The 25,158-nt window shown below is 44.2% G+C and overlaps 2 protein-coding genes across 2 annotated transcripts; both read right to left on the bottom strand.

The window, feature by feature from the left end:
• Nucleotides 1-467: 467 nt before the first annotated feature.
• Nucleotides 468-15,807, bottom strand: LOC105903819. The gene is made up of 10 exons (XM_031563205.2): nucleotides 14,220-15,807; nucleotides 12,834-12,887; nucleotides 12,151-12,343; nucleotides 10,854-10,991; nucleotides 8,994-10,494; nucleotides 5,750-5,990; nucleotides 4,503-4,586; nucleotides 3,984-4,197; nucleotides 2,802-2,945; nucleotides 468-2,542 (listed from the first exon to the last, which is right to left on the bottom strand). The coding sequence occupies exons 1-10, from the start codon at nucleotides 14,396-14,398 to the stop codon at nucleotides 779-781; spliced, it is 4,512 nt and encodes a 1,503-aa protein (XP_031419065.2). The 5' UTR covers nucleotides 14,399-15,807; the 3' UTR covers nucleotides 468-778.
• Nucleotides 15,808-16,735: 928 nt separating this feature from the next.
• Nucleotides 16,736-21,951, bottom strand: LOC105903822 (zinc finger protein 184-like). Its single transcript, XM_031562754.2, has 5 exons — nucleotides 21,637-21,951; nucleotides 19,645-19,743; nucleotides 19,201-19,405; nucleotides 18,397-18,459; nucleotides 16,736-18,133 (listed from the first exon to the last, which is right to left on the bottom strand). The coding sequence occupies exons 1-5, from the start codon at nucleotides 21,843-21,845 to the stop codon at nucleotides 16,736-16,738; spliced, it is 1,974 nt and encodes a 657-aa protein (XP_031418614.1). The 5' UTR covers nucleotides 21,846-21,951.
• Nucleotides 21,952-25,158: the final 3,207 nt, after the last annotated feature.

Genomic DNA, 25,158 nt, shown 5'->3' with positions numbered 1-25,158 from the left:
GTTTCTTGTGATTGACTGCGCACCTGAAAAGCATCTAGAATCTTCTGATGGCCCAGATCTTAGATTGTATGTAAACAAGTGTTACATATACAGTACATCCACCCATCAATAAATAAATAGTAAGTGGTTGATCACACACTCCAAATGAATACATGTCTTAATGCAAACGTTTCTGTCTTACACTTTCTAACGTGAACCAGTGCTGTAACTATCCAGTCATCATACAGCCATGCTGAATGAGATCAGCCAATCAGATGGCTTGCCCTCACACGTGGCTTACAGATGACGTATCAACATACTCCATTGGTGCAGCTGGGAACATCAAGGCCTCACACTCAGTAGTGGTGTAGGACAAACCACAAGACCTTTCACTGATGCCTGGAAACCAACCGTGTAATGGTGTGTTAATGGCTGTAGTGTAAAAGTCACATGTCGAGTTCAGCTGATTAAGAGTTCAAGGCATTGTGTTAAACATTAGAAAACATTTATTTTACTGAAAAATTGTGAATACAAAACAAGAAAATATTTCATGATAACTTTCTAACAGTGGTCTCCCTCTGACCTTTTCTGCCAGCCATCTTTTCTGAACACCTTGTACTGGCATGGTCATCTTGGACTGCCAACCTTCACAGAGTTTCTCCTCATCTTCGTACAGCATCTCTTTTTCCCTGGAACATCTGGAGCAGGTGTGCAAATCAGAACAAATTGGCTAGTCTTTCCTTCAACACCTCTGTAGTGTCCTCAACTATCATAGGGAGGGGGGGGGGGTCAGTAAATCTCAACAGTTTTTTTGCTTTTTTTTCCTCAACCTAACTTTGCCTTTCTTCCCCTCAGCTCCTGGTTCATGGTGACGCTGCATGTGGTTCTTGAGGCTGACGTTGTGGTTGAAGCACTGCCCACAGTCCTGGCACTTGAAGGGTTTCTCCCCTGTGTGGACGCGCATGTGGGACTTGAGGTGCCCTGGCTGGTTGAAGGAGCGGTCGCACTGCTTGCAGCTGTAGGGCCTCTGTCCCGTGTGGACCAACTTGTGTCTAATGAGCTTAGCGACATGGGGGAAGCTCTTATTACAGACCTCACAGATGCTATTTCCATTGGGCCAGTGGCTCTTCCTGTGAGCGCACCAACTGGGGCGGTCTGGGAATCGCATTGGGCAGTCGGGGCAGTGGTACCTCAGCAGCTCTTGTACGTGACTCTCCTCGTGCTTCTGCTTGGCATGATGGGATTTAAAAGCCTTGAGGCAGTAGCGGCAGGAGAGCAAGTACTTCTCATTGTGGATTCGGCTGATGTGCGCCTGGAGCCCGATCTTAGTGGCAAACCTTTTGCCACAGCTTGGGCAGACGATGGGCTTGGCCTTGTGCTCGCAGATGTGCGGGGGTCCACCCGCAACTGTGTTCACCATGGTAATGAACTTGCCACAGTCCACACAGAGATTGCGAAAACGGCTTATGCCGTGGCATTGTATAGCGTGGGCTTTAAAGGTGTTCAGACTTTCAAAAAGAATATATATTGACTGAGCGAGGAGTTCGTCTGGTACTTCTACAGTGTTTTTTCTGGAGGCTTCCTGGCTGTCATTTTTGGTGGTCACTTGGTAGCTTTTATAAGGAAGTCCCTGGATGTCAATGTAAATACTCCCTGGAATGCTAACCCCTTCACAATTACTGCTGGAGGCTTCTTGGCTGCTACTGCTAGTAGTTACTCCTTGGCTGCTACTGCTAGTAGTTACTCCTTGGCTGCTCAAACCGCCACTTTCTTGGTTGCCATCACTTGCAATCCATTGTTTTGAACCGTGGGTGGATTGTTGGTTGCCACCATTAGAGATGTCGCGGTTGTTACATCTGACGCTTTCCTGTTTACTACAGGTTTCCTTGTTGCTACTGGTTACGTCTCCGTCTCCATCTCCATCTAAATGTCCTAATTTTTTTCCCTCTCCTTCCTCCTCCATTTTCTCAGACTCTTGACTGCCCCCGCTGGTGTCCCTCTGACTATGTGCTTCGGTGCCACACTTAAGGCAGCCATAGAGTCGTTTGTGCCGCTGTCTGAAGCAGTTGCGCTTAAACCCAGACCTGCAGACACAGCACCACACAAGTGGCAAGAGGACATCGGCCTCTGCTGCATTTGAATCGGGATCAGATTTGTGCATAGAGTTCATATGGGGTTTAAGGTTGGATTTAGCAGCAGTACCGTCATCTTCAGATGCGGAGAGCTGCTCCAGATCCTCAGAGCTCGGATCCCAACCATCATCTTCATCGCTGTCCTCCATCTCCAACTCTTCTTCATCTCCACCTACGTTGTCGTCGTCTTCCTCCTCGTCGTCTTCTTCTTCTCCTCCTTCTACTTTGTCTTCATGTCCTATTTCTTTTTCTTCTATTTCATCATCTTCAAACTCTTCCTCTTTAATTTTCTCAACCATCATCATCATCTCTTGCCCAGAGAGAGGGGCAATACAGTCTTCTACAACAGTCTTCTTTCCACAGTCTTCCTCCTCATGGTCACTGGACCTGCTGTCCAAAGCGTCAGCTGTGTGGATACCTGAATCACTCCCCTGTAGAAGACAAGAGCACCTGTTCACAGTGAGCCTCAGGTAAACAGCATTAACAGAAAACCGGATATTTGTTTGAGATTAAGGCCTAGGGGATTGCAACTGAATGCATCTGGATTCTTTCACCACGTATATTCTTGTCTATTAGTTTAATCACAACTGGTGGTTTACGTAAAGAAAGGCTCAGCTGCAGCAACTGTCGATGTGATGCATCTAAAGAGTCACAGCAGGCGGTCAAGAGGCCCCAAAACCTTTGACTCACCTCCATTAAAGTGTTGGTCAGAAGCACCTCAACCTCAGCCAACTGGGAGCTCAGGTTTGAGGTTTTGTGTGTCTCCTCCTCCTCCCTCGCCTCCTCCTCCTCCGATGATGATGATGAAGATGATGGCAGGACCTCTGTTTTGACCTTGATGAGACATACAAAGAGTTGCATTCATTTCTCTTGCTTCAAATATTTGAAGAGGAAAGGGACCCATCCATAAATGCAGAACAAAGAATACATTATTTTTTTTAAAGCTTTCTCCAAGCATACCTCTGACCATTCATGCATGTGATAAATGCTTCACTGCCTTTCGGGAAAGTTTACAACCGCATTCAAACAGGCTGGGGTCACCCCGCTTCTCAAAAAGGTCGGACAGGTCTCTGAATTGCCGTCACAGAACGACCTCCCTGATTCAATCAACGGTGCTTTAAGAGTGGCCACTGCAGCTGCAGCTCAGTCTCGGTTCGTATATTGCTCGACCTATCAGCAGCCTTTGACATGATGAACCACCCGATTTTGTGATCTGTACTCTCTTGATATGAGCATCTCGGGGCAAAACACATTCTTGTTTTGAATCCTACCTCACAGGACATCCTTTCAATGCGTTATATCAAGGACCAATGCCAATATATCATCGCCTCTCCACAGGGGTGCCCCAAGGCTCTGTGCTGGGACCCTTCTCTTTAAAATACACACCACCTCCTTGTGTCAGACTATCTGCTCTTCTCTTTAAAATACACGCCACCTCCTAGTGTCAGACTATCTGCTCGTATGGCTTCTCGTATCACTGCTACACAGACGATTATATTTTATATTCGCATCAGATGACCCCACAGTCTCTCAGATATTTCTATATGGAGGAAGGAATGCTACCTTCAACTAAACCCCTAGAAGACGCTTGAACTCTTGGTGATCCAAGCAAATCCATCTATCTAACACATATCAACGCCTTTACATCGATATCCCCAACCAAAGTTGGGAGAAATACTGCGGAACATTAATTTAGTCCGTTTACACCCCAGTTGCCAAACACGTATTTAGGCATGCATAACATTAGCCGATAAAAGAAACATTTGGTAAAAAGTGGTAATGGAGAAAAAGCAACAGACATTAAACACAATCTTCCACAATCAAACAGGTTTGGTACAGGGAATTCAGTGAAATCCAACACCAGGCCCTCACCTCCTGGTTGTCTGCTGGGTCTCTGATGATCTGGTCAGGTGGGTGGCTTGTCCACTCCCTGCTGTAGCGACATTTCAGACACTTCTGCGTGACGTAGAAGAAGCAGCCCTCGCGCTCCGTACTGATGCTGCACCCACTGCAGCACTCAAAGCACTTCTGGAACAGCTGTAGCAGGCACTCCAACTTCACGACCACCTCGTACGCACCAACATGGCTGCAAGAGCACCGGAAAATAGACCACGGTCTGTCTACCAGCTTGATAAAATGGGTGAAACACTGGAATAAGCAGGAGTTTAGAGTGAGAGTCCAGCGTACGTGATGTGCCTACATGTTCACGTTTATCCATCAGATACCATGGTGACTTTGCCACCCAAAAGGTAACGGTTATAAAAGTACTGAGTTAGCATTGCTAACTTTAGCAAGTACAAGACGACGCACTGATGTAACAGATGATCATGATGGAAGAAACAGGAGTTTTAAAACAACTTACTTCTTCTAAATAAATGCAAGTGAACTTACTGGTCGTGCTTAAAGTCTCGTAAGGGTTCAGCATCACGGCCCCTCTGTGTTCCTGGCCATGTTGGAGTACCACTTCCATCAAATCTGAAATCAACAGAAACTAAATTAAGGGTTCCATCAGGAAAACCAGCACGACTATGGACTGAAAAGGTTCAGTTATAAACCAGCATGACTATGGACTGGAAAGGTTCAGTTATACACAGGTAACCAACACTGAAACGACATGCATCACATTTAAATAGACTCACTGATATATTTTCAATTAAAAGTGAAATATTCAAGATCTAAACCATTAGCAATTACAACATAGCATGAATCAAGTAGAAGCTACAAATACAGTACAACAACACAGGCCATGTTGCTCAACCCATAACCCAAATAATAATGTATACAGCGCATCCCATTTACATCTTAACCACCAAACAAAGAGCATTTATAGACAGAAAAGGTCTGTGTCCTACATGCATCATGAAGTGGTGTGTAAGCATTCTCAATTTTGCACATTTACCAATATCATAACTAATAAACACATAAGAAATCCTTATTCTCAAAAGTTTAGCCTAGAAGGGTTGGACACTTTCTACACTATACGGTAGTCACTGAACTTCTAGAAGTGTCACTTCATAGCCTCCAATACTGCAACAAGAGGAAGTGAGTTATGGCCTACAGCTCCCCTAAAGCTGACCCTGCAGAGAACAGGTACAAGACCAAGGTCATGGATTCAAGACACAAATGAACCACTGTAATATGCTGTGTACCTGTGTTATAGGCCTACTGAAACAGGTATAACCTAATAACAGCCCTACAGCTGACCCTGCAGAGAGAGGAACAAGACCAAGGTCATGGATTCAAGACACAAATGAACCACTCTAATATGCTGTGTACCTGTGTTATAGGCCTACTGAATGTAGGTGATTTCATCAAGTATAAGCAGAGAGTAAACTACAGCGGTAAGAGTTCATACTCCTCGCAGAGCCTGTTTTACAGACTAATGGCAACACTGACCCTTCCTATCGTTCCTTGCGCCTCTCCGGCATGACTGGAAACGCAAAGGTACCATAGCTGACAGTTTTTGAACGACGATGATAGCTTTGATAGTGACGCACATCATTTTTTTTGTTTGGGGGGGGGGGGTCGAGATTGCTACACCCCCTAGACACAATAGCAATGGTAACTATGCCCATGGCCATATTTTAGCTAAAGCTATCAAAAAAGCACACTGCGTTTAGATTGGTAGGCTAAATTACCTATTCAACAGAAAAGAGGCAACTTCGGCGTCACTCTGAAAACATTTGTCCCTCATCAGCGATTTCCATGTGGGAAAGGCCACACCAATGTTTATCCTTGTTTTCTGCCGTCGCCTGTCCCGCTTTCGTTTTGCTTCTTCGTGTTCTCGCTTCTTTGACGACGAGCATTCACGCTCCCTTGCTTTTTCTTGAGCTAAATAATACATATGATCCTCCATTTGTCGAAATGTGAGTTGTAAATCTTCTCACAACACAATGTTTAGCCAGTACCAGCGATCACTGATTTCTCTTCTCTTTTTCGTCTTCCAACCGCTGCATCTTCACTTCAACATAACGCGGATGCCCTCTTTACAGCCTGTGGTTGTGATCAAAAATACGTCCTATGTCTTTTCCTAAACACTTTTCCTTGACCTCGATGGAAAACGTCATTAGGCCAAGGAAAGATCTGAATGAGAATTTAGAAACACTTAGGAAAAGATAACCGCGATGCTAAGAGAATCCGACTATTAGGCTAACGTTACATAATTATGCGAAGGCTGATGTTATTGACGTCCTTGAGTCTATAGATGGGTTCGTACGACTCAATAAAGCTAACAAGGAACTTACATTGATTCTTTACTTTTTTGCGCTGACTTAAGTCCAACATGCAGCACGTTAACACAATCCTGGTTAGAAATGTTGTCCTTCTTTCGCCAACGCTGAGGAACGTCACCTTGTCACATGACATTAAAACCTCGCGGGAGGTCGCGAACGCGGTTTCTAGTGAGCGCGTCCCAAAATCTCTGAGGTATTTTTTGTTAAAACTGGTACTTGCAAAAATGCTAATCCGCCCATTCAGAAATTTCATAAATACGTGGGTCAGATATTTGAATACGGCTAAAGTGGCATTGAAAACCTTTTATTAGCTATGAATATACAACAATGCGTTTACATCACACTGCTGAGCTCAAATATCACCAACCTTTCGCGGAGTGATCATGAAGTGGTCATGCAGGTTCAGCACAGTAGCTTTCAGAGGTGTTCATCATCATCTCTCCATTTATTTAGATGCTAGTGAATCTACATGACAGCATATTGGTATTGGGTTGCATGATATATTTTTAAATATAATTCACAGTATTACAGCCCACTTCAGCAGCTCCAGAGACAGACAGACACACACGCGCGTATTTAAATTGCAGAGACACGTACGTTTAAGCCTCCAACAGATAAACATGACATGGGATAAAGGGGAAGAATGACTACGCTGTTAAAAGGGACAGACAGCCTACTTGCAGGAAGTTAGTGTATAGTCATACTGTAGGTAGCTACCATTATTTGATATTAAATATACGCAAAAAAGAGCATTTTCTCCACATAGCTTGGGCATGGTTGTGTTGAGTATAGTTCAGTGCCAGCCTAGATCCTACTGCTCATTCTGAATGCTGTTGCTAGAGCAGAGCACATGACTCCAGTTCTAAAATCTTCACACTTGCTTCCAGTTACCTGCAGAATAGATTTTAAAGAGCGGTTATTCATTTATAAAATCACTAATAAGTTTAAGCCCTGATTACATCTCTGATATGTTTAAAAATATAAACTGATGACGGACTCAGGTCTGCTAGTAGAGCCCAGAGTCCAAACTAAACAGCACAACGCAGTGGACTCAGGTCTGCTAGTAGAGCCCGGAGTCCAAACTAAACAGCACAACGCTGTGTTTAGCTGTTATGCGGCATGCAACTGAAACAAACTGTAGCAATGTAGCGATTTTTAAATCCAGGTTAAAACATTTTGGCATGACATCATGGGAGACAGCTCTGCTACACTGCCTAGTCGTAGACGCACAATACTGTCCTGTAGGACACATGCACCAGCACATACAGACTCGCACACACGCACACACACGCACACACAGTGATCTGTCACTGCTGTAACTATCCAGTCATCCGACAGCCATCTCAGCTCCTTTATCTCTACAGTTGGCTAGCAAGATTGCACTGCATGTGCTTGCTAACCATCATTAATGAATTCAAATTAAAAACCTGAAAAAGTCAATGAGTGAAATACATATGGGGATCAAACATAGTTCTAGTATTTTAAAAGCAAGGTAAAAATTACCTCAACAATTCTAGTGTAAGCTGCTAGCTAGCAAGTTGGAGCTAACTAGCTAGCAAGTTCTGCTAGCTAGTTAGCAAGATTGAACTGCTTACTAACTAACGTTGATACACCCAGGTTTACCACACAGTTAAAACACAGCTACTTACATTTGAGGATAAACTTGCATAAGAAATTTCACTGTAGATGTCAAGGCTGTGTTGGCTGGGAAATGCATGTATTTGACCCTTCTATTGAGATTGCAAGTAACGTTTGTCGTTATTATTCCCGAAGTCCACCAATCCGAAACTATACTTTTAAAGTCCATATCACCAGGTTGCCTGCATCAAATTCCAACATACCAGATAGGATGCCAAGAGCATGCTCTACAACCTGGGATCATCCATTTCTTTCTACAGTAAAAGCTGTTCACATGTAAAGGGTTTTTATAAACTCATCTTAATTCTGTGCTCAATAGTTTCATTTTATTACTATTTAACACATCATCCAATAACATTTTCCAGGACAACTGTTTCAATTTCCATGTAAGTGTTCACTTTTGCTCAGTTTCCATGACTTTTCCTAACCTGGAAAATGAAAAAATAAAGTCCATGGTTTCCAGGTACCGTGGGAACCCTGTCCCTTCAGTCATGCTGAATGAGATCAGCCAATCAGATGGCTTGCCCTCACACGTGGCTCACAGATGACGTATCAACATACTCCATTGGTGCAGCTGGGAACATCAAGGCCTCACACTCAGTAGTGGTGTAGGACAAACCACAAGACCTTTCGCTGATGCCTGGAAACCAACCGTGTAATGGTGTAAAGGTCACATGTCAAGTTCAGCTGATTAAGAGTTCAAGGCATTGTGTTTAACATTAGAAAACATTTATTTTACAGAAAAAATATATTGTGAATAAAAAACTAGAAAATAGTCTTATAACATTCCAACAGTGGTCTTCTTCTGGCATTTCCTGCAGCCATCCTCTCTGCAGACTTTGTACTGGCACACATGCCACTCATACAAACACAGCGGCGATCGCCAACCTTCATCAAGAACAAATTGGCCAGCCTTTCCTCCAACTTCTGTGTAGTGTCCTCAACAACTCACTATCATTAGGGGGGTTAGGAAGTCTCAAGAAGTGTCCATTTGTTTTTCTCCCGTCTTAGCCTTTCTTCCCCTCTGCTCCTGGTTCATGGTGGAGCAGCATGTGGTTCTTGAGGCTGACATTGTGGTTGAAGCACTGCCCACAGTCCTGGCACTTGAAGGGTTTCTCCCCAGTGTGGACGCGCATGTGGGACTTGAGGTTTCCTGGCTGGCTGAAGGAGCGGTCGCACTGCTCACAGGCGTAGGGCTTCTGGCCCGTGTGGATCCGCACATGCCTACTGAGCTCCCCTGCATGGCGGAACCCTTTATTACAGACCTCACAGACGCGATTTCCATTGGGCCAGTGGCTCTTCCTGTGAGCGCACCAACTGGGGCGGTCTGGGAATCGCAGGGAACAGTCGGGGCAGTGGTACCTCAGCAGCTCTTGTACGTGACTCGCCTCGTGCTTCTGCTTGGCATGATGGGATTTAAAAGCCTTGAGGCAGTAGCGGCAGGAGAGCATGTACTTCTCATTGTGGATTCGGCTGGTGTGCGTCTGGAGTCCCACCTTAGTGGCAAACCTTTTGCCACAGCTTGGGCAGACGATGGGCTTGACCTTGTGCTCGCAGATGTGCGGGGGTCCACCCTCAACTATGTTCACCATGGTGATGAACTTGCCACAGTCCACACAGAGCTTGCGAAACGGGAGTATGCCGTGCCAATGAAAAGCATGGTGTTGGAAGTCGTTTAAACCTCGGAAGTGGACGGACAGGTCCTTAATGTGTAGCGACTGAGAGAGGGCTTTGTCTGATGCTTCTTCAGTGTTGTTGCTTGTGGCTTCCTGGCTGTCACTTGTGGTCGCCGTACGGAAGCCATTAGAGGGAAGTCCCTGGGTGCCAATGTAAATACTCCCTGGAATGCCAACCCCTTCACCATTACTGCTGGAAGCCTGCTGAGCACCATCTTTGGTGGTGGTGTCCTGGTTGTTACTGGTGGTGTCCTGGTTGTTACTGCTGCTGGTGATGGTGTCCTGGTTGTTACTGGTGGTGGTGGTGGTGTCCTGGTTGTTACTGGTGTTAGACTCTTGGTTGCCAGTGGCGGTGTCCCTCTGGGCACCATCTTTGGTCCCACACTGAAGGCAGCCGTATAGCCGTCTGTGGCGCTGCCCAAAGCAGGTGCGCTTAAACTCCGACCCACAGACACAGCACCACACCAGAGGCAGGACCTCTGGCTCTGCGTTTGGATTGGGATTAGATTTGGGCCCAGACTTTATGGGGGGTTTGAGGTTAGCTTGAGCAGCCAAACCCTCATCTTCAGACTCTGAGAGCGGCTCCGGATCCTCAGAGCTCGGATCCCAATCATCATCATCACCGCGATGCATCTCTTCCAACTCTTCGTCATCTTCTCCATCTACTTTGTCTTCATGTTCCATTTCATCATTTTCAAACTCTTCCTCTTTCATTTTTTCAACCATCATCTCTTGCCCAGGCAGAGGGGAAATACAGTCTTTTGTGCCTTCTTCCTCCTCATGGTCATTTAACCTGCTGTCCAAAGAGTCAGATGTGTGGATCGCTGTATTATTCACCTGTAAAAGACAATAAGTACCTGTTCAGTAACCCTTTACAAACCAGGCCGTGTTCATATTTGTTTTAGATTCAGGCCTTGTGTATTGTAAGTAAATGCAATTGCAATTTTGTTCTATATATTTTCTTGTTTGTTAGTTTAAATCACAAGGCATGCATTACTTTTCACCTTTGCATACAGGCAAGGGCAGTGATCTGTGTGAAGAAAAGCTTCATGTGACCATTTCAGCAACAGGGGGTGCGTCACCTTATTCAAAGTCTAGTTAGTTAAGCCTTTGTATTCCTCTCGGAACATAGGCCATTGATGAATTGTTTCCACCCTCGTATTCAAAGTCTGGTGGTGCCTAAACATTTTACTCACGTCCATTGAAGTGTCGGTCACAGGCACCTCAACCACAGGTAACTGGCTGTGCAGGTTTGAGGCTCTGTGGTCCTCCTCTTCCTCATCCTCCTCCTCCTCATCTGATGCCTCAGATTGTCCAAGGACCACCGTTTCAACCTTGATGAGATATACAGATAAGGTCAGGGTTAGGGACCGGACTGCTGTTTCAACCTTGCCGAGATATACAGAGTCGCATTCATTTCATTTGCTTAACATATTTCCAGGGGGGGAAATAAATAAATAAGATCGACCTGTCCGGAAATAGAGAAAAAGAACAAGGGCACTGTAGCTGAACTTGTGCTGAACCAAGGAAATTGGCCCCTCACTATTCTTAATCTTAAAAAAAAGCCTTGAACATCTGTTCCCATTTCCATACACTACTGGTCAAAAGTTTGGAATCACTGAAAAGTGATAGAAAAACCTATTTTTTCCAACTCAAATGATCTAAAATTGATTTAAAAATGTAGTGTAAACCTTGTTAAATGTTGTACGTGACTGTTACAGCTTGGCATAGCGTGAAAAAAAATGAATTACTACATTCCTTTTATTTTCATGTTATTTTGCTGAGGTCTTCTAGAATATAATCATATATGCCGCTTCAATGTTTTTGGTTAGGAAAAAGGTACAAAATCATCAATGCATGTCAGACTACCTAAAAAAGTCTAACAGGCCTTGGACCTGGAAGTGTAAGAGACTATGGCCCAATTTTACAAAGGGTGTTTTTCTTTTAGAAGCATCCATCTTGGCTAATAGCACGATGATCAGGTGCGATTCAAATATCCAAAATTAAGCCCCACATCACGAAGGGTGTTTCGATGTTAGTCACCTGTGAAATGGCAATCGACCTCATTCTCGAAAGCAGTTAAGAAAAAGGTAAGAAGAAATCTCTGGGGCAATTCTGGCATTCATGAGTTCTCATCGGGGATTCGTTCTTAACTTAGAACAGAATTTAAGAACGCTAAATAGCAGTCGTAAATCGACCAGATTGGTGTTCGCCCATGTCCTTAAGGGCTGAATTTGTGAGAAATCGTTGGTGATTGCGTTCACATTAATTCTACAGACTTCCTCGAATTTAAATAATTATAATAATAGTAAATACGAGAAAATTTGTATCATTAACAATCATCCTCATCATCATCAGTGTTTGACAGGTATTTACGGCTTAGCCATTGACCAGAAAAGTGCTGGCTACACCCCCTTCGTAAATATGGTCCAATCCAAACAGGTTTAGAAACTAACTAACTAACGTTATTGCAAACCAATATCAGGCCCTTACCGGCTGGTTGTCTGCTGGGCCTCTGATTGGGTGGCTTGTCCACTCCTTGCTGTAGCGACATTTCCGACACTTCTGCGTCACGAGGAACAGCCAGCTCTCACACTTGGTGCTGATACTGCACTCACAGCAGCACTCGAAGCACTTCCGGAACAGCTGGAGCAGGCACTCCACCTTCACGATGACCTCGTACCCACTACCAAGAGCAGGAGAACAAGAGACAGCCATTCACTCTCAGTCCAATGCTGAATTCATACACAATAGTGCAGCTGAGACTCAGGCCGACAGTCCCATGCCCTGTTGATGGGGGAGCTGGTCTTTAGCTGCTGGGGAAGTGAAATTATAATCATGACTGCTATCTTGCACCTCCTCTCTCTTCCTCTACCTGTCCTGATCTTTCCTCTAATGCCATCCCCTCTAACTAGTACTTAACTCGTATTACAGTAGTTACATTCCTGCACTTTTTATTCCTTATGTAAAGTAGTATTTATTGTTACACTAGGTCTCTATTGCTCGTGGCTTGATAGTTTTCTCCTTTGAACGTCGCTTTGGATAAGTGTCTGCTAAATGACTAAATGTAAAATGCAGAAAGCTTACATCAGAGATCCACTAATTTAATCAAGGACTTATATTACTCACACTTCACCACCATCTTGTTTTGTTCCCAAAAACAAAAGTCAGCTCACCCTTCTGTAGGAGGAGGGCCCCTTGGTACTTCTGTAGCCTCCCTCTCTTCGAAACTGCCACATTAACAAGACCTTACATAAATAAACCTGATAAATCAGCAAAGCTACTACTACACTTATTATAATTATGATTGAAAAGAAAGTATATTTACAAAATGTGGTTAAAAAAAAAGCTTTCTGCAATACTTCCTAGAACAAGAACATATTTTGACCCTCGGGTCTCCAACAGGCAAGACTGTTAGTAAACAACAAGGCTTGTAGAATTGTCATTGAGTTCTGTGCCATCTAGTTATGCCCATGCGGCCAGCACAAAATGACACCAAATGTCACCACGGAATGGTTAACGTTAATCAACATCATTATTGTTATTACATATATAACATGACACTGCACACATTGCCTACCTATGTGAAGTAAGCAGACACCCTGTACATATTTAAGTGTACATTTAAAACGTTCCTCTTCAGTAGCTTATTTCATATAATTAGAAACGTTAAATGGATAACCGGCACTCAGAACCCCTGTTGGAACCCTGCCTTTGCTCTTGCATTCTGATTCCTAGTCTACTACAATATTTGTATCGCTGTCACAACCCGTCTTGTCAGTTCTCAAATGCATTGCCTACAAATCACACACTACACGTATACACTGCCAGTCCATACGGTCTTGAGTTTAGCGTGTGGCACTGCAGACGCTTGTGTTGGCTAATGTTAAACAAATCGTATGCTTTTCGCTGAACTCGGTGGGATACATGCCAGCGAAGCGGGCGTGTGGAAATAGCATAACAGACTGTATTAGCACGCTACCTAGTCACTTGTCTTTAGAACACAACGGTCATTCTGTTCAAGTAAGCACAGAATTAAATATTGAACATACCAGGAACCACAACACACCCGTAAGCCCTCCAAGCTTTTCTTTTTAGCAAATTAAACGATCAAACGAGGCCATAGTTCTGCAATTTTCAAACCGCCAGAGACAACACCAAACAGCCTGATTGGCTGCCGCTGGCGAAATTCGCTCCTCATTTGGAGAGGCTTCAACTTTCCCAACTTTCTTCGTTGGCTTCGCCCAATTCGCTCGTCAACAGAAATTAATGGTATAGAGAATTTCGCTTCGCTGGCATGTTTATACGACTGTCCTGGTTAAAAAAAAATGCACTGCCCATCATACACTACACGTATACAGGCTCATTGCCCGTTCATACAGTCCTTGTGTTATACCAAGCTCGCTAACATTGCTAACGAGTATCTTGTTAGCGGCTAAACCCAGCGCTGTTGACATTTGCTTACTTTGTTCATGACAAACTGGCGAGTCAATAACTTCCCTAACACAACCAAACATCAAGCAAGTGCAACAGAAGACAGAACATAGCGATAAGTTCCTTACTTGTCCAGCAGAAGGACGGCCACCTCTGAATCATATGTCATGCATTTAGTCTCTTTTAGCTCTCGCCAACGATCAAAAGCTGCTCCAAGCGTGACTCTAGTCCGGTCTCTTGCTTTGTCGGCCTCTCTTTTACGCTTCCTTGCCTCATCTGATAATATTTTCTGTTTCTTTGGTTCCATGATGTTTATACAGAGATTACTGCGCTAGCTTTTTCTTATAGCTCGCGGGATGGGTCAAATCGCTATCGCGAGAGGTCCTGCAATAATGCACTAGGTCGTTCTGGTGGGGGGCGGGGCTAGTGGGGCGGTTTATCAAACGTGCATAGCGCCGTTAAGCGTACAGGCACGGTATGGGCAGCGGCACAGAGGCCATTCTCCATATTAAACACCATTGTACCACCAAAATGATTTTGAAGCTGTTATTTTAAGATACAATAGTTCCATAGTGTTACTTTAGAATAGCCTACCTATCTGTTCTTTGTTCTTTTTAACATTTAAATTCTCTTGGCTTTTAGGGTATGCCGTTTCAGTTAACGGAGTTATGGGCACGTTGCTTGTCATTTTGAACTAAACTTTAAACCAAACAATGTCATGACGGTAACAATCACAAGCACATAACCACAGTGTGGGGTGTGTGTCCAGTACTCTTGAGTAACACACGTGACCAGACTAAATGAATAACTGACTGGAATATATTTACATGGCTTACCTCTTTATATGCAGTAATAGATCAAGGTGGCAATTGGAAATAATTTTAATCTGGGCTAGATTATTAACACAATGGAAATCATTTTAATCTGGGCAAGATTATTAACACAATGTTACAAAAATCCATTTGGATCTGTTAGATTTAGGTGATTTCATATATCAGACTACAGTGTAACATAAGAGACTTCATCTCAAACAATCCCCATTCCTAGTTTGCATAGCACCATGACAGAGACATCAAGGTGGCTCCTGGCCTTTTGCCTATGTTGAGGAGCCATCAGACATGGTTCCTGACTTTTTGTGTGGTTAGGTGGCTTTTGTCTACAGCCACGACAAGATGGCTGAAGCCAAAGGTATTAGCATCCATATGGCCCTACCTGGCCATAGGCCTGTTCAAGCTAGACATCCCCTTTTGACCTCCAGACACACCCATCCCCTCCCCTACACACAAATGTAAATTCTACAATATTTATGTTTGTACTTTTTTGTAATGTATTGAAAGAAGACCAACTCGTTACCAGAAGACGTGCCTCGTGCTGTGTCGAGCTAACCCGTGGCTAGTGACTGAACAAACACATTCTTTCGCTAAGCTGTTTTCCACAAGTCTTTTATTCTGAACAAGCTAACTTGAATCAAGCGTGGGCCTCCGACGAATTTGCCGGAGAAAAGCAGAATCTTTCAGATCCAGGAATCGAATTCCTGATTAAGAGTGAGTTTTTTCCTTGCCCCTGTTTCCATTGTGCTTGCTCTAAGGGGGTTCAGGCCCTGGGCTCTATAAAGCGCCTTGAAACAATTGTATTGTTTTGGCGCAAATCGAATTGAATCGAATTGTGCTCCAGAAATGGTGTGGAGTCATCTCTAGACCTCGTGGGAATGGAGTCATCCCTAGACCTCATGTGAATGGAGTCATCCCTAGACCTCATGTGAATGGAGTATTTTATACAGTGATGTCTGCACACCCACCGTCGCCAGCGTAGAAAAATAGGCTTTAATAAACAAAAGAAAATCTAGAGGCACAATGAACTAGACAGGGATTTGACTCGAAAGCTGGGGGGTATGATAAACCCAGATACAATGAAAGGAATGAGAACAAAGCGTGATTTTTAATGTCTATTTCTTCTCCTTACAAAAGTCACAGCTGTTGAGTCCATTCGTCTACTCCATTTGTGGAGCTGATTGTGGCCTTCCACTGCAGCACTGATTCATGACTCCTCCCCCTTCAGTCAGAATACTACTACCCCTCACACAGACAGCAGGCAGTCCACATTCAACCAGTGCTGTTCCCAGACAGAGATGTTAATACACATCCAGTCCACATTCAACCAGTGCTGTTCCCAGACAGAGATGTTAATATACATCCAGTCCACATTCAACCAGTGCTGTTCCCAGACAGAGATGTTAATACACATCCAGTCCACATTCAACCACGGCTGTTCCCAGACAGAGATGTTAATATACATCCAGTCCACATTCAACCACGGCTGTTCCCAGACAGAGATGTTAATATCCATCCAGTCCACATGAGACCAGTGCCTTCAATGCTCCTGCAGACAGCCTGACCCAGATCTACTGCAGGGCACCTTTCCTCAGTCTAATCCGCTCATTCACAGGCACAGCGTGGAGAGCCCTGCTCTTCCCCGTTCAGGCACATAGCATTCATTCAGTCCTTATCCACCAGGCCCTGAGTGTGTGGTCATTCAGTCCTTATCAACCAGGCCCTGAGCGTGTGGTCATTCAGTCCTTATCCACCAGGCCCTGAGCGTGTGGTCATTCAGTCCTTATCAACCAGGCCCTGAGCGTGTGGTCAAGTCACTCTCCATCCTCCTCCTCCTCACCCCACGCCCACTCTTCACCTCTGGGTTTATGTTTGCGCTGCATGTGGTTCTTGAGGCTGACGTTGTGGTTGAAGCACTGCCCACAGTCCTGGCACTTGAAGGGTTTCTCCCCCGTGTGGACGCGCATGTGGGACTTGAGGTGCCCTGATTGGTTGAAGGTGCGGTCACACAGCTTGCAGCTGTAAGGCTTCACCCCCGTGTGGATGGCCATGTGCCGCTCAAGCTTGCAGGCCTGTTTGAAAGTCCTGTTGCACACCTTGCAAACAAAAGTGTTAAAAACCCGGTGTGTCTTTCTGTGCGCGCTACGACTGTAGCAGTCTGGGAACCGCAGCGGGCAGTGCGTGCAGGAGAACTTCAGTTCCTCGTTCTGATGGATCTTCTCGTGCTCGATTTTCTGTTTCCGGAAAGTGAAACGCTTGAGGCAGTAGTTGCAGCGCACTATGTTTGGTTTCCCTTTAAGGTGGACCCAGGTCATGTGGCTCAGAAGTCCCTTCTGACTGCGGAATCCTTTCCCGCAGACGAGGCATGAGTTGGGTCTGGCCTTGTGCTCGCAGATGTGTGGTGGTCCGCCGCTCACCTTGTTTCTCATGGTGATGAACTTGCCACAGTCCGGGCAGGGCTCCCGGAATTGCTTGATGCCGTGACACTGTCGGGCGTGCTTCTGGAAGCTGTCTAGATCACCGAAGCACACAGCCAGCTCCTGGAAGTTCAGTGCCCCATGCTCCTGGTTGCTGCTGCTGCTGGTGGTGGTGGTGGTGGTGGTGGTGTCCTGGTTGCTGCTGGTGATGGTGTCCTGGTTGCTGCTGCTGCTGGTGATGGTGATGGTGTCCTGGTTGCTACTGGTGGTGGTGTCCTGGTTGTTACTGGTGATGGTGTCCTGGTTGCTACTGGTGGTGGTGGTGGTGTCCTGGTTGTTACTGGTTTTAGAGTCTTGGTTGTCAGTGCTCCTCTGGGCACCATCTTTGGCGCCACACTGAAGGCAGCCGTAGATCCGTCTGTGGCGCAGTCCGTAGCAGCTGCGTGTGAAATCTGCATTGCAATTACTGCACCACACCATGGGAGGCTCAAGCTCAGGCTCCTTGCTGGCCTCGGGCTTAGATCCCGCAGCGGAACCCTCACCTCCAGACGGACTCCAAGCCTCCTCAGACTTAATGACCCACTCGTCATCGCAGTCATCCTCCACCTCCTCATCTTCCTCCTCCTCTTCCTCATCATCTTCTTCTTCTTCTTCCTCTTCCTCCTCCTCCTCCTCCTCGACTGTCATACCCTCCCCAGAGGAAGAAGGGTCCTCTTTATCCTCTACGCTGGTTTGTCTCTGGCCATCCATGCTGTCGTCTGAGCCATCATATATGACCGTCACAACATCATCCCCCTGCACAGAACCAACACATGAACTCATAGTAAACCATTACTGTATTTACATGAAGCACAACAGTGACTTGTTTGTCATAATATAGGTGATATGACCATGACCGTGATGTGACCATGTCATTATAATGTAATACATGACAACTCATTACTACTTTTTGTATTACATAATTCCATAATAAGGCAATAGGTGATTATACAACAATAACATATGTGATGATGATGTCGTTAATTAATAAAGAGACATCACACACTCAAAGCACAAACCTCTTCCTCTGCTGACTCCGTGTCCGAGGCCCCGAAAGGCGTGATCACCGTCTCATCAACCACCTTTACATCACACAGAAACACAAAAACACACACACACACACACACCTTTAATCAAGGGCCTAATCTCAACAACCTTTACAACACGGCTTTGATTGCTCTTGCTCAAAGATGAAGATGATATCTACAAAAAGCTCAAATTTCACGGCGTGGTGCTCCTTTACTTTTACCAATTTAAAATAATACACTTATCTTGTTTGAAATGCTGAAAAGAATGTTTCATCTTAAACTTTGTCTATTAGAAATCATTTAATCCTCTACTCATTCAACCTTTCACAGTAACACAGATGATGTCCAGGTATGCTACTGTATGACAGCAGAGGCTCTGGGTTTAGTGCATTTTCACTTATGTGTTAGTTAGTTTATTTATCCAAAGTGAATTATATTGCAATATAATATAATATAATATAATTAAAACACTCCGAAACACCACCATCACCATGATTCATCCATAGCTTATCAACGGACACGCCCCAACATTTCGCTGACCCACCAATGTTTGTGCTTAGAATCTTGCTCGTGTTATTAAATTCGGAAAATGATTGTGCCAAGTTATTAGATTAGTTTTATGACAGGCACGGCAGACTCTGCATGTTGCACCTTCAACTGCTGTAAAGTACTTTTCAAACCCTGGTGTTAACACATGCAATACGTATGATACTTATTTAAGCGATGGGACTCAATCTTCAGACCATGCAGCAGGCTCGCTGGTCTAGCATGTGCATGTTAGCAGTGGAGCCTCACCTCCTGGTTGTCTGCCGGGTCTCTGATGATCTGGTCGGTCGGGTGGCTGACCCAGTTCCTGCTGTAGTGGCACTGCTGACACTTCTGCGTGACGTAGAAGAACCAGCCGTCACGCTCCGTACTGATGCTGCACTCACTGCAGCACGCTAAGCACTTCTGGAACAGCTGTAGCAGGCACTCCAACTTCACAACCACCTCGTCTGCACTAACAAGGAGCACAAAATAAGAGAATCAGAGTCTCACCATCACCAGTGAGATTCAGTGGTTAATAGCTATTCTGACAGGTTTTATTAGCATTGTTGTTCAGACTCAATTACGCTCAGTCTATTGCTGAATTCAAACACATCACTGTGGCTGTGAAGCACAGAACGGCACCTTATAAAACACATTTTAATAATAAACCAGTTATCGGTTTAAAAATGAATGATAAACTTGTCAGCTTACCTGCTGTGGTTCGACACCACGTCACTGTTTAAAGGTGCAGCGGGTAAAAGGCTCCGGCCTCTTAGTGTAGTTCCTGGTGACAGTGAATTCTGATCAAAACTGCAAAATGTACACAGTAAAATCACAAGTGTAAAATTTGAAGTGTTAATTCCCATAAACTCCTTAAGAGTTAATTTTACTCCTCTAAATGAGAAATGACTACCAGAGTTGACCAAGAGTTGATCATTAAGCCTTAGTTATATTCCCTTGCGGACGCACACACAGACAGCGGTGGACACCATAGGCACATAGTTGCTCTTATTATACTTTCTAGTCCACTTGTCTTCCGTCCATATGTAGTTGGTGCCCTTGTAGCACCATGGCACAAAAACATTGGAGGGTGTGCAGACATATGCGGAGAGCCGCGGGTACGCCTTTTGATGACGTTAACATCACTCGGACCCTAGCGGCCTCTCCGTACTCAAAGTATAGTCCTGGCCTTAGAGCACAGGTCCCTCTGATCTGGAGAGTGTAACAGGCAGTTGAAACCATAGACATATATCTAGTCTACACTTTCACTTATATCTATATATGTCTATGGTTGAAACCTCTAGGGGGAATAAAGGCCAATCCCTAACAGAGTTGCACCTTTTCTGCCACGATGCCGCATAAGATGACCAGATAATCAAAAGGGATTTTAAGGGGCATAAATTCATGAAAGTTCATGTTTAGATGAATTGAGGCATTTCTGTTAAATATAACTTTACAATGTAGTTCTGTGCTAAGAAGCCATTCATGCTTGGCTATTTCAGTGCCAAGTTACGTTGAGTTCCTAATTCTAGACATTATGGTTGCCACTCTCCTTCTAATGTTGAATTGTTCATTCTCATAACTGTTTAATGTGGCATCAGGATGTGTGCAAGCATGGTAGAACAGCTTATGAGTTTGATAACGGTGATTTTGAGAGTATGCTTGGCTTCACCACTATGGAGAGGCCACCGGCTGAAGCTAAGGCTATTGACTGAATAGTGCAGTGCCTCCCTTGTGCCATGTGAAAAAGATTATGTTGATCAGTGCACATGAAGCAGTCAAACAGTTGTACACTTCTTGGCAAACTGCTTTGTTCATCTTTATTTTTCTTTCTATTGGCAGTTCCTTAAAAGGGTAACTTAGCAAACTGCTTAACTCAGAAGGATGAAGAATAGATGTGCTATGAGAAAGCAACTTTTGTTACTTCCGCTCAGCAGCGGAAGACAGTTATCCACCCGGAAGTAGCACCAAGACGTTTGTTTACCAACATTATGATTTGTCCCATCGGTCGGCTCTAACCAAACCTTTCACTAATTAACTTCGGTCTATCGTTGCCCACTTAGTGCCATTTATTTTACTTCTAACTATTTACCTAAAGCTTTCATTTTCTTTGCAAAAGTACACATAACTTTACACATTTAACGTTACTTTCCGTCGCTCTCAAACTACAGGCCCAGTTGTTGATTCAAATGTCCTTATGCAGCTTTTAAAACTTATATCTGAAAGTAATAGAGCAATAGAAATAACAGATGTGAAAGCACGTGAGCAAATCATCCAAAACAACGGCATACAAGTAGCTGTTTCTATTATTCAAAACAAATCACCGAAAAGCGCACTGGACCTTATTTTTGAAAGCTAGCGAAGCTAAAAGGGGTGGTAATGTTACCTTTACCCAAGTTGTTAGACAATCAGGTGAAGTAATGCCACTGTGCAAAAAAAGATTCTGTGTTTGCGGCTAGAAATCTTTAACAAACGTTATACAGACAAACCCCATGACAACTCGGACGAGCAAGCTATGCCTGACTTAGCTAGGTTGTGGTTTAGCTAACTGTTGCTACAGCTGCAGCTGCAGAGCTAGCACTTACATCAAGAGGACTAGGAGCGATTTTCTAGAGTTCGGCAAAAAAAAAAGACTAGCATAGGGAACACTATGCTATTGAATGGTTCGATCGATCGGTTAACGTTGCCATTAACATGACCCACCTGTCTAGCAGAAACAGAGAAACATCTTCATCCGTTTTCATGCATTTCAATTCTCTGAGGTCTCTCCACCGCTGGAAAGCCGCGCCAATGTTCACGCGGCTCTTCGCCCTTGCCAGATCGTACCCCTTCTTTTTCAATTTCTGTTCCTCTGATCGTATTCTCTTTGGTTGTCTTTTAGTGGCGCTTGTGTCTGGACGCTTATCGGCCATCGCTCCGTGTGCACTGTGGTGTGCAGTTCAGAACTCTAGCGCGTGCTAGATAGGCTGGAAATTCGCCCCTTTCCCCCCCACCTCTCTGCTGTGCACGCGTATGAGAGAGCCCCTTGTTGCTGATTGGTTCACGGTGCTGTTTTGGCACCGACATTATGAATTGCCAATGGCCTGATATGCAAACGCCACATGACCAATGCAGAACCGTGTAGAAAGAGTTAAGCCACTCTCGTTGATTTCATATTTGAATCCGCTTCGCCGGACCTTTCCTAGTTTGCTTGCTGTAAATGAATACTACCCAGGCCTTTCCATATAGGCTTCCATGCTATGCAACTATAATATTATCTACTACTATAAGAAAATACAGATATCAATACTGTCTGCAACTATCCTCCTCCCCCGTTGTAAGCCTTCTACCAGGAGCTGCTGCAACCCATTACAACAGTAATCCATTGCATTGTTGTTACAACTACACTTCCGGTCCTGCACAACACATAAAACACTGCCAGTTCATTCATAGTCCTTGTTTTGCTTGTGGCACTGCCATTGCTTCTGAAACCTTCATCCACCAGTTCTACCAATTGAAGCTAGTAACCATAAGTACAGTATATGGAGGTTTGACAAGTTCCATCTCACAATCACCAAACCACCTCTTTGCCCGAAGTATTACCTCCGTATTTACAGTGTCTGACAGCTCCCCGGTGTAACAGCTTCTGGTGTAATAGCATAAACTATACGCGTAAGGCAATCAGAAACCTCTAAAAGATGAAATAGAGAAGGTACAACTCAATGCATGTCTGCATCATCGATCTGCCCGCGTTGTTGCCATTGACACACACAACCTGCATGACCCACAGAGCTCGCAGCCAACATTGAGTGAGTGAGTTGTCATAGTGATGTTGTTATAGAAACCACATTGAATAGGAAAAAAAATATATAGTGCGAAATCACGCAACAATGAAAACTCGCTTGGATCATGATTAAATAAAAATTTAGATTTTGGCTTCGGTCCACATTTGATTGCGTCTGGGTCCGGATCCGGACCGCGGTCCGCCTATTGAGTACCCCTGGCATAAACTATACGCGTAAGGCAATCAGAAACCTCTAAAAGATGAAATAGAGAAGGTACAACTCAATGCATGTCTGCATCATCAGAACGGGGACAGTTCGGGACTCCATGCCTGTTTTTAACGTGTTCACTTTGCACCCAGGGCAGCTGTGGCTACTGAGGTAGCTTACCACCACCGGTATGACTGTGTATGAATGACAACTGGACTCTGGACTCTGTAAAGCGACTTCGGGTATATAGAGAAGCGCTATATAAGATTGAATTGATTGATTGATTGATTGATCATCACGTCCCTCATTGCTCTTTCCTATCAGCAGGCTGCATCATTGAGACACACAGCAGTTCAGTCTGCTGTCAGAGGGAGAAAAGCCTTGGCATCCTTCTAAAAAGCTGCATGACCAGAGACATAGTATTACGTGGGTAAGAAATTGGAGATGCATTTGAAAGATGGACACAGAGAAGGAGTTGGAAGAATCAGAATTTAAGGTTCAGAGTTAATAATTATGTACAATATTCAATAATCCAATGCATTTTATATTAATTTGTAACTGTTGCTTTTATTTGGACTTAGGTTAAAATGTAAGAGTTCTAGTTTTATATTTAGAGGAAATAACCTGAGAGGGGTACAAATGAGTGTTCTCACCTCTCCCCTCCTCTTGGTCATATCAAAGTGTCTTTGATAACCCTTGCCTTCATGAATATAAGCCTCTGACGGTGTCAAACGCAAATGCGGAAGGCAGATGTATTATAGTGCATGGCTCAACGCTAATGGGGCTGTTTGGAATCAATAATAAAATATTATGCGACAGACGGACACAATACCATACAATTCCCTTTTCTGTAAAGTGATTGTCATCCTACTACCTATGGAAAAGCCATAGACCGACTGTCATCAGCAATATGAAGCCAGGACGGCGCGAGACGCCTCTTTTGGTCATCTGGTAAGTGACACTTGTGAGATTTTACTTGTTTTTAATCAATGTAAATTATTAGCGTAATTATCACAGAAATACTACAAACAATCAACCAGCATACAATGAATTGATAATTATACCTTGCCTCAATGATCCGGATTCTCCAACAAGTCAAGTTACAGGGAAACTTCTGGAACTTTTTCATATATTCAATTCAACTCAATTAAATTCAATTCAATTCAATTGTATTTATATAGCGCCAGAACAATAACATTGTCTCAAGGCACTTTACAGAGCCCAGAGCCTAGACCCCCTCAAATGCAAGCTCAATGGCAGCAGGGGCAAGGGAAATCTCCCTGTTAATCAGGAAGGAACCATAAGCAGAACCACAGCACATAAGGGGGGACCCATCTGCTTGAGGTCGGCAGGGAGGAGATAGGAAGGGGGGATGGGGGAGGATTGTGTGGCAGAAGGGGAAGGAAAACAACAAGTGTTGTACACAGCATGCATTTGGTAGATGTACAAAATATGTATACAAACATCATATGATATGATAGATACATGATACAACAGCTTAGTGGGTATACAGTGTGCTCATAGGCTTGGGGTAGGAAGAGTAGGAACAGAAAAACATGTCGGTGGTGGAAATAATATATATTGCATATAAATGCTAGCATAGGGTATGGGTACGGCAGTACAGCGGTGAGTTATTAAATGTATAGTTATTGATAACCCATAGTTATTAGATGTATAGTCATTGATGTTTGCATGCTTGTTCATGAAACATGACTGCACTTCTTTCAGCTATAAATACTTGGTCATGTTATATCCAGCCATTTCTTCCATCTTATTTTCATGTCGGTTTGAATACAAAGACTTCTCAAACAAGTGCTTTGTTTTGTTTTGAGTTTTCACATGTCTGCAGGATTGAACAGATGAGGCCTCAATGAACACAATGCCACAATGAATGACTTCAGCATACAAAGATCCTCCACCTGAAGACTGCCACCTATCTTCCTGGAATCACCCAACAGTAAATGTCTTTGCTCGAAATAAAGAGTTTATTTTTTGTTTTGTTAACGATACAGTAAACAGTAAAAATAGACTGGTACACTGGCATAGTTCTCCAATGTTGTCTATGGAATACTTTTCTTATTCATTCATTGTGAGAAGGTGAATTCTCCCCCTCCTCACCGTGGCCAAAAAGGGATGGTGCCCTTTAAGACTGTTGGACTCCACCCCCATAATGGTTGGGGCTGGGCTCCCCTGAGTCCAATGTTGGAGCTAATTAAGCCAACGTGGCTGTGCCCTATTTAAAGGGTGCCTCATT

The sequence above is a fragment of the Clupea harengus genome, chromosome 25, assembly GCF_900700415.2.
Source record: "Clupea harengus chromosome 25, Ch_v2.0.2, whole genome shotgun sequence".
Classification (NCBI taxonomy): Eukaryota; Metazoa; Chordata; class Actinopteri; order Clupeiformes; family Clupeidae; genus Clupea; species Clupea harengus.
This window is presented reverse-complemented; position numbering and strand designations above follow the sequence as displayed.